We start from the raw sequence: 9607 nt of genomic DNA on the forward strand, positions 1-9607 counted from the left end.
TTTTATTTTCCTGACTTCACACAAGCAGCAAATCCTGGTGTAGCCATAATAAGATCCGCACAGCCATTGGGCCCTTGAGGAAGGCCCTTAACCCTGCATTGTTCCGGGGGAGGATTGTCTCCTCCTTAGTCTAATCAACTGTGTGTCGCTCTGGATAAGAGCGTCTGCCAAAGGCCTATAATGTAATGTAATGTAATGTTTGGTGAAATTTAATAATTCTCTGAAAAAACAAACCCCAGAGCCAAAGAATCTGCATCTGAGGAGCAGGTTCTGCAAGCTGAGCTTCTTGGCGTCCCCCAGGACAGATCTGGGGACACCTGGATGCACTTTACAGGTGGCTACTAGAGAAACCCCCGGGACCTATGGTCCAGTTTGCTCCTGGGTACCGATGTCTCAGGTCTCCATTATCAGCATTCTCCGCACAAGTACTTCCCATCACAGGTGCCTGCACAGTACCATCAGGGGCAGGCCTTTCATTCTGTGGGACCAATGAACAGACTCTGTCAGTATCACTGCCACAAACCTGTGACATATGCTGCTTATGGACCAATGCCTGGATCGGATATCCTGAAAGAAAAGTCTATTGTGATTGAGTATTTAGATAAATATGTTCCTTACAAGCCTGGGGTTTGGCATGGTAAAATTGCCAAAATAATACAGAGATGTTGCAAAAGTAAATTAGAAGTCAAACGATTAAATATTTAGTAGCAGCTAAAGAGCAATCATACACTAATACTCTGAGTGATTTGATAACAGGGACAGCAGTGAAGCATAGCATATGTGGGACTGGGCTTGCAAAGCTGTAGATGCCATGGAATAAGAATGTAGGCTATGTGAGTCACTTTGGATAAGATAATGCTTAAAATATGGCTTAAAATATGCTTGAAATAGAAGCGTGAAAATGAACTTGCAATTATGAAATGGAATTATCAGTGAGTGAAGACAAGAAAAATGTTACTAAAACTGTAAAAATCATTTGAGAGGGATACTGCTGGGTTAGAGGACCAGATTGTGCCTGTCCTGTTGTTGAGTAACTTTAATTCCATCCACTGTTTCTGTCAGGCGGGAACTATGCGCATAAATGAGTAGGAGTCTTTAATTAATATCCTCATTTAAAGGTACAATAGGTAATTTTAGACTTCTAATGGTCAAGCAAGGAATTGCAGGTACACCCCCCCCAACCCCCCCCCCCCCCCCCCCTCCCCCAAAGGCTGTGGCAATTAGAACCAATTTTAACCAATGATCTTCAATTATTATACAGGTAATTCAACATGTCATTGAGGCTTTTTCAATGATAGGAAGGGATTTACAATGGTCTTTTAACAATGTTTTAACAGATGAAACATACCTATTGTACCTTTTTCTTTAAATTTTTTTATCTACATAGTACTGGGTATTGTGTTTAAAGACCTGTATTGTTGCCAAAGATTTTAGTTATGCTCACCTCAAAAATATGGGCGAGTAGTGCAGGAGTTGTTGTGTTGTTCTTGGATCTCCCGCTGGCTGGCAGGTCCATTTTCCCCATAATGGTTGCTACTGAATCCTCCAGCTGAAGAACCTGCCTAACCAACCTTTAACAGACAAAACAAAACTGCTGTTACAGAAAAGTAATAATCTTCCAATGAGAAAATGCACAATATTAAAGCCGTGTGACCAAATTTCAGGGAAATGCTTTAATATTAATAGGTTATTGATAGTAATTACAGTATACCGAAGTTCACTTCACCTATTTACAGTATGCTGATTTGGATCTTCTGATTCAGAAGAGGTGCCAGGTGTTATTATTGTTGTTATTATTAAGCTATTTTGAAAATCTGCTCTCAGTAACTCTCAGTTTCATAGCTGAGTTTAATATTATTAATTTATTATTTTCAATAATTGATTTATTACTTTCCATAAAAATTTTTTAAATGTCCTTTTTTGTCTTAAGAATTGGGTGCCTAAATGATTTTTTTGTTTTCTTCAAAGTTTCATTGGCATCAACGATTGAAAGGCATTATATTAAGTTTTACGATATTTAATTTAACAAATCAACATTAAAATTTGAGGATGTTTGAGGATGTCTTTATATTTAAACTGAGAAAATAATGTGCTTAATCTTCAGAAATCAACCTCTTTATCCTTACACTTACTGAACATACGTACATCATATTTTATGTTTAAAAAGACAGAAAAGTACATACATATGAAAGCCCTCCTGGGACACTGGGATTCCTCCATTACTGTTGCTCTGCACTTCCTCCTGCTCTTTTGCGTGGGCCAACACCTTCTTACCATAGTTTTTTCCAAGGGTGTTTATCTCAGCATTTAGAGCATCCTGTGCACACAATAATTACAGCTGTGACTAAAGAAGCACCGTTTCTCAGACAATAATACACTTTCTTTATACTATGTACCATAACACTGTTAAATGCATCATAGAACTACATGTAACTCTAATTGTATTGCATAGTTAGTATCTAGTTCATGGCTGCCCACCCATATCCCTGGGGATCTACCATCCTGTAGGTTTTCACTCCAAACCGAAGAAAGCACACCTCATTCTACTGTGAGGGATCTCGTTGAGCTGGTGTGCTAACTTAGGGCTGAAATGAAAACCTACAGGAGTGTCTCCATTTCCAACAAATTAGAGTAACATGTAGATAAGGCTCAGCAGTTTTCCATGTGCCAACCAGATACTATGGCCAAGCAAGCCAACTATGAAACTGGGCATTGGGAGATTATCTTGATTACAGGCAGCGTAAAATAATAAGGAAGATAAAACTCTAAAATGATGTATTGCTAATTCAGCAAAAGTAATGTGCTGCAGTATGACAAAGGTCAATACAAAACAGTATGCCAAAATAGTATGCTCTATTGTCCTTGAATGAATTCCATGGGAGTGAACGTTTGATGAGGGTTGTGAAGTACTGCAGCAATACGTCAGCCAAAAGGGTATCAAGCCTGGGCGGGTCCCTCTATTTTAACAATGCAACAGCAGATAAAATGCAGTCTACCTGCTGTGGCCCTGCCCACAAAAGGGGCTAAACTACAGACTGTCCATGCATGTGCATACATGTAGTCAGATGTATCCACTTGTAAACCCTTCCAGTTAGCGTTTATGGGTCATGTGAAGCTGTCCAGGATGCTGTGCATGTTCTACCGACCCTTTTCTCCTTCAGCTCGCGTTTCATGTTGGTCTGTTCCTCCTCATCCAGAATGTGGTTACCATCACGGTCAAATTTGGAGAATGCCGCAGAGATCTCACTGTCCGCATGGCCCATTCTGACGGACACAAAAACGTTGAAACAACAGTACCGACAGTGCACGGAGCACCAATTCTGTGACAATAGTAAATGAATGGATAAAATAAATTATGAATTATTGGCAGCTGGTACTACAATAAGGGAATGGCTGGTAAGCTATGTAATGCTGTGGTCATCGGCCAATCCTCAGACATCCTTTTACTTACTCTTTCAGCGTTTCTCTGAAGTCCTTAAACTCCAGTTCCTTTGACCCTGACTGTAAGGCCTTCTGCACATCAATGATTCTTTCCTTTTTGAATTTAAGTTTCATAAATGTCTTCATGTAACTCTGAAACGTGAACATAGTTAAATAAGTACTTAGTATGAAAAACATTTTTGAAAGAAGGTACGTGCTGAAGCATGTTAGTAGACCATTTAATTCGGTACCTGCTTTATTATATCAGTGAACTGGAAGCCATCGGTCTCCTTGGAAAGCTCCTCCTTTACCTCAGAGTACGTGTCATTAATAATTGCCAGAAACATGTTCTGGAGGACAGAAATAGCTTCATTATTATTTATCAGTTTCTTTTAACTCGGTAGTTACTTGCTCATTTGATATTTTTAAGAATCTGAATAATAATTTAAATTTACTTACAAGCAACACAAAGAAGACGAAGAACACATAGGAGACAAAATAAAGAGGTCCCAGAACTCTGTTGGCTTTGTCGATGGCATCGTAGTCAAAATCTCCAAGGATAATTCTGAACTGTGTGAAGCTAGAAAAGACAGTAAACACACTTATCACTGGAGTATACTAATTGATTTCATTTTAATATTTCATTTTAATATATTTCTCTGTCATTTCTCGGTGGGTGTAGGAGAGGTTGCCTTCCCTCAAGTTGTTAATGTTATTCATTTTTAGAAGTTCTCTTAAATGTGTCTTGGAAAGAAATAAGATAACCGTCTTACATGCATTTCACAAAGGTACTGAAGGACTCCACCTCGGTGCCAAAGACCAGGTATCCCAGCTGAGCGTAAGCGAAAAAGACGATGAAGAACATGATGGCAAAGCCCAGGATGTCCTTGGCACAGCGGGCCAGCGTAGAGGACAGCTGGGTCATTGTCTTATTGAAACTGATGTACTTGAACACCTAAAGAGGGGCAGCCAAGCATCACAGTGTTACTGTTTGTAATGGACATACAGCGCAACTGGTAGTTAAGCTGACCGCTGATCATAAATCGAATTTAATAGTCAACTGTTCTTACGAGAATAGTCATTTCTAAGCCGAATGTAACGGGACGTTTCATTATGTCTGTTTGCTAGAGGAAATGCAAACACTACAAAGATGTAAAAAAGTGTTCAAGGAAGGGTGTAGATTACTGAAGATTACAGTCCTGATTTCACTCCATTTCTATATGTGATCCTTACTTTGCTTATACAGTAATCCTGTTATATGCAGTGTATCATATGTCCAGTATATGTGTACAAGATTAGAACCTTGGCACCCATTAACAAGAATAATATTTGAAGAATGTGAGATCTGTATGGAAAAGCAGTTCCATTGATACTATACCTTTATCCATGCAAAGAATAAATTCATGGCATTCATGTTGTTGTACTGAGTTTGCCAAAATGAAAGAAATTCAAAGTCTGCATAAATATCTGGCTGTTCCAGTAGCTTCCCCAGTAATTTATCCACTTTGATGGTCCGGAACACATTGAATATGATGGCAACAATGGCAAGCTGTGGAAAAAAGATAATTTAAAAACATAATAATAATAATAATAATAATAAGAAGAAGAAGAAGAAGAATATTAATTATAATAATCATCATCATCATCATAATAAAAACATACTGCTGCCTTTTTGTTTCCCCCTAAATATAGTGACCATTAAAAATAAATCAATTCAAATACAAAATTTAGAATGAAGAAATTAAATTGATGTCATTATGTAATGATGACATACGTATAGGTATGACTTTTTTAATTAGTTGAACTTGTTATCTTGTGTAATACTGTTTGTCATCAACAGAGGGAGCCCAATGCCCTTGTTTTCGTGTATGCGTTTGAATAGTCTCAGAACCCAGATGGTAGGATGTGGGGAGCACCTACTGTAGCAGCAATGGACACTGCCAGAGACATGGCAGCTTAGTCACTGGTTTGGTTCTTAGAGGGCAGTTTTTAAAAGTGTGATATATTAGGACCTTTTCACCCATCAGCCTTCCCGTGAGATATATCAGTGTGAACCACCGGCAATATGGGACGTGTCTGCATCTGATCTCAGACACAGCCTACACTGCCACGGTCTTGATTTAACACTGTACCAGACCGCAGGGCATGACACAGCTCTAAAACAAGTGCTTGAACCTAGACTACCTGTTCTAGGTGAGGTGTCTCTTAATATGTTCTAGCTTGTCTCTTCCCGGTGAGGGCTTTGAGATGAACTGTCCCTCAAACCAGATTTTCCGTATTTGAGTACTTATATTTCTTTGCCACATTTTCTTGGGTCATAAGAAGTGGGTTGAGTTTGTGCCTCTCTCACCAGAATGACCAGCACGTCCAGGATGTTCCAAATGCTTGAGAAGTAGGAGAACTTGTGGATTCGTATTTCTAGAATCTCCTCCACCACATAGTATAGGATGAACACACAAAAGACCATTTCACAGCCAATGATGAAGTAGTCCCAGTTGGTGATGTAGCGAATCAGCTTCACTGTCCTGATCTGATAAGATGGTATTGCCCCTCCACTGGCTGGAAATTCAACTACTAGCCTTCAGAGAGAATAACATTGTGTTACAAATTTTCATTTACCTTTTCTAATAGGTTCTGTAGGTTTTGCTCGACTAGTTATTTGTTACGATAAAAACGAAAGGTTAAGATAAGAAAAATTAATGTTAATTTCTGCTCTTCGGCAGAAGAGAATAGTCCAATAACGCCTTTATTGGTGCAAGACACAGGGAGTATCAGCAGTTCTAACCTGATGACGCAGAATAGATTGATATTGGCGTTGTACGCAGAGAAGTCGATGAAGACCACCCTGGTTCCCCGGTCCAGCCACAGGTTCTGCTTTAGCTCCATCAGCACGATGGCACTTTCCTCCTTGGTCAGCTTCAGGTCCTCGTAGAACCCCCCGCCCCCGTACGAGGTCAGGACAGCCCAGTGTGAAGAGCCCTTCAGCTCCTTCTCTGTGTGATACTCCCAGCTGAATGGGAATAAGCATTTTTATGTGTGTTTTTTTCCTCAACTTGCAGTCATTTGTGTTGTGATAATTGTCCAGTAAATTATGCAGTGAGAGAGAGAAAGAGGAAGAGAGATGGATGGCAGGATATATATATATATATATATATATAGAGAGAGAGAGAGAGAGAGACTATTTGCAGAGACCACTCACGCAGTTCCATTGATGAGGCCAAAATCAGAAGTGTCCTCTTTCTGGCTACTGTAGACGTCGAAACAGCCTGTGATGTTTTGCCGGAAGTCTTTATGCACCTTGCAAGAATTGTTTGTCACCTTGAGCTGTCGTATTCTGGGAACTCCCAATAGCAAGTTTTCATGGTAGATAAAGGACTGCCCATTGAGCGTGCTTGACTGCAGCAACTCGTCATTGTACCACTTGGTCCAGTAAAGCCCATCAAGTAATGGACCCTGTGTAAACTTTTCAGATGGAATAAATATTAAGACAGTAAAGACACACAATATGAATGGTTCATTATTTCAATTGCATATACAGTGAGCTCCACAACATTTGGGGCAAAAACTTTTAAAATGTTTTAATATCGGACAAAATAATTTCAGTTTTATCTTGAATGGGGTGCTGAAAGACTTTCATTAAATCTTAGAAAGTATCTTACTTTAGATTTACTGTTTCTTTCATTGTGGCTAAGTCCCTCTTCCTAGTATATGTAATGTGTTATAAAATGACATTTAAACACAAAATTAACTTATCCTATGCAGTTTTTGTACTCGACTTATCTACTTTCTCCCTTTGCAATGTATTATTGGAATTTTAAGAGCCAGGATTGGACAGAAACAGCTGCACACTTGGAAGAGAGGAAATCAGGTGATTAATAAAATCCTCTTTAAGGTTTAAGAAGTATGGAGGCTCTTTTTCTTGTGCATGTTTATATACATGAGCTGTTGACAAATCTAACTTCTAGAAGCCTGTGATATCATCATCATCATCATCATCATCATCATCATCACAATCACAGAATCACTAGAAACATGATACTTACATCCCAGAGATCTGCCATGCTACTAATGGACTGAAATTTAATGCCGTTCTCACTGGGTGTGTTCACAAACAGATCGGTCATAGCTTTGTTGTAATAGTAGGCGTTTGAGCTGGTCATGCCATACGTCACTAAAAAGGAAATAGCCACATCTTACCAGGTGGAGTAGGTGGACATCAATATACTGCGAAGAATAGCAATAGATTCATGTATTCACAGTATTAATACAGCTGAAGTTAAATGTGCAAAAAATATATATAAATATGTCACATACATTGTACCTTTGGAGTAATTTATATAAATAAATTGAAACTTTTGAATGGCTTTGTAAAGGCTGGTTAATCAGACTTTGCACACGCATGTAGTGGTAGCCATGCTGAGGAGGGAGATAAGAAATGGCAAATGTTGGCTTCATTCAGGACATGTCACATAGTGACAGATATAGGCAATAAAAAAAGGCACGGGCAGTCCTGGCAGTTTTGTTTTGGAACAAGCAGAAGGATTCACACAAAAGCTTCCGCAAACAATGGTAAATCCCTCCAGGACTATGGGAAAGGAGAGAGATGCAGGTCTACTGTTATCAGCCCAGAGCAGAATGAGTGTATTTGTCATCCATTCAGCCTCAGTGTTCTGCTACACAATGCATTGCTTTTTATACCTCTTCTATGGAGGGTGGAGGGGATGTCATTTGATACCACCTAAGGCAGCAATGTCCAGATATAAAGCAAATAATAAATCAAGAGATACTACTAAGTTATTTTTTAAGAAAGCACATTACATTCATGTTTATGTGCACCAAACGGAATATCAAAAGTATCTTTGGCAGATGTTATTTGGCTGCCTTGCGTTCTATATAGCATACTATTCTTCCATAGCAGTCACTACACAATACAATTTTAGATTTGTTCAGAGGCTTTACTTACATAAACATATGTCCAGTAGGAAGACGATGTAGACCAGCAACTCTCTCAGAGTAGTCTTCACAAACATCTCCCGGTTCTCTGCTGTGTTCTCTGTCATTGTGGTGCTCCATAGTCCTGTCACAAGCACAAAGAATCCTCTAGAGAGACTATAATTGCCCATATGATTGTATTGATGCCTGAAAAAGGCATGTAATTGTAAGTAAACATTAAGGGCAAATACTAATTGAATTCATGCTCCTGGTAGAGCAATACTTCTTTCATTTTTTTTAGGCTAAGTCAAACCTGTTGATATAAAGCATTATAACAATGTGAATGTTTTACAAAAGAGCATTTATACTTGTTTACAGACTTATATGCAGACATTAAAGTGAATTAATGCAATAATTACTTAACTTTAATTTCTGCAAATACAGTACAATACTATTTCATGACTTTAGTTTCATTGTTATTACAAGTTACCCTGAATATTTTCAAAAATAGGATTAACATGTTTGAAAATATGGAATGCAATTTCTGTTGCAATGATAAAAAATTCATAATGTTTCGTACTTAAACAACAAAAAACATTTCATCCACAGTAGTGTATTCTCTTTGAAAGAAAAGTACCGCGTAATAAGTAAGACCTGAATTTTCTTGCAGTAAATTCACTTGCCTGTCCCGGTACCTGAAACACTTTACTCTTTACATTACACTATATACATTTGTTGTTGAATGAATGCAGCATCCTTACCGCGCACCGCTCGGCTGATGAAAGAACAGCACCCGGTGGATGGCTTTCCCTGGTGGTCAATGGGGGTCTTGGTCTCCGGAGTCACCGGAGCAGGCAGGTCCAGCTTACATGTGTTGTCATAGGGGTTTGCCAGAACCGGCTTCGGGTTGTAGATGGTGCTTAGGGGTGAGAGAGGAGGGGAGCGGCTATACCCCATGTTCATTATGCCTTCGCCCCCCATGTTGTCTAATTCACACTCCAGCGTGGGGCTGAAGTGAGTCTCTGCCCGGTTGTTCATGAATGAAGCCTGCATTCTGTTCACAGTGCAATAGCTAGTAGTTGGGAGCAGCGTTAAAGGAATAAGTGTGAGATTGTATGAGGATTTTAGTGCAGCTTTTTTAGTGAGCAACGTGCTCACAGCCTTTATAAAGCCAAAGACATTACAGCTGAGGGAGGAGTTTTCCCTGGTCTCCTAGCGATGGGCTTCCGAAACAGCCATTCACCTTTGTCATGAA

The 9607-nt window shown here is 39.2% G+C and overlaps 1 protein-coding gene across 1 annotated transcript; it reads right to left on the reverse strand.

Moving 5' to 3' along the window:
- Nucleotides 1-328: 328 nt before the first annotated feature.
- Nucleotides 329-9405, reverse strand: pkd2l1 (polycystic kidney disease 2-like 1). The gene is made up of 15 exons (XM_061228741.1): nt 9114-9405; nt 8384-8497; nt 7464-7591; nt 6620-6882; nt 6206-6430; nt 5771-5999; nt 4799-4969; nt 4194-4375; nt 3880-4000; nt 3672-3770; nt 3452-3573; nt 3147-3264; nt 2184-2317; nt 1445-1571; nt 329-478 (listed from the first exon to the last, which is right to left on the reverse strand). The coding sequence occupies exons 1-15, from the start codon at nt 9403-9405 to the stop codon at nt 329-331; spliced, it is 2475 nt and encodes an 824-aa protein (XP_061084725.1).
- Between the last annotated feature and the right edge of the window lie 202 nt (nt 9406-9607).

Source organism: Conger conger, chromosome 18 (assembly GCF_963514075.1).
Source record: "Conger conger chromosome 18, fConCon1.1, whole genome shotgun sequence".
In the NCBI taxonomy this organism is placed as follows: domain Eukaryota; kingdom Metazoa; phylum Chordata; class Actinopteri; order Anguilliformes; family Congridae; genus Conger; species Conger conger.

Coding starts and splice junctions, on each gene's coding strand:
- pkd2l1 (XM_061228741.1), bottom strand. CDS start 9,405: ATGCAGGCTTCATTCATGAACAACCGGGCAGAGACTCACTTCAGCCCC. Junction 6,431..6,619: donor GGCCTCATCAATGGAACTGC/GTGAGTGGTCTC, acceptor ATTCCCATTCAG/CTGGGAGTATCACACAGAGA. Junction 6,000..6,205: donor AATCTATTCTGCGTCATCAG/GTTAGAACTGCT, acceptor TTCTCTCTGAAG/GCTAGTAGTTGAATTTCCAG.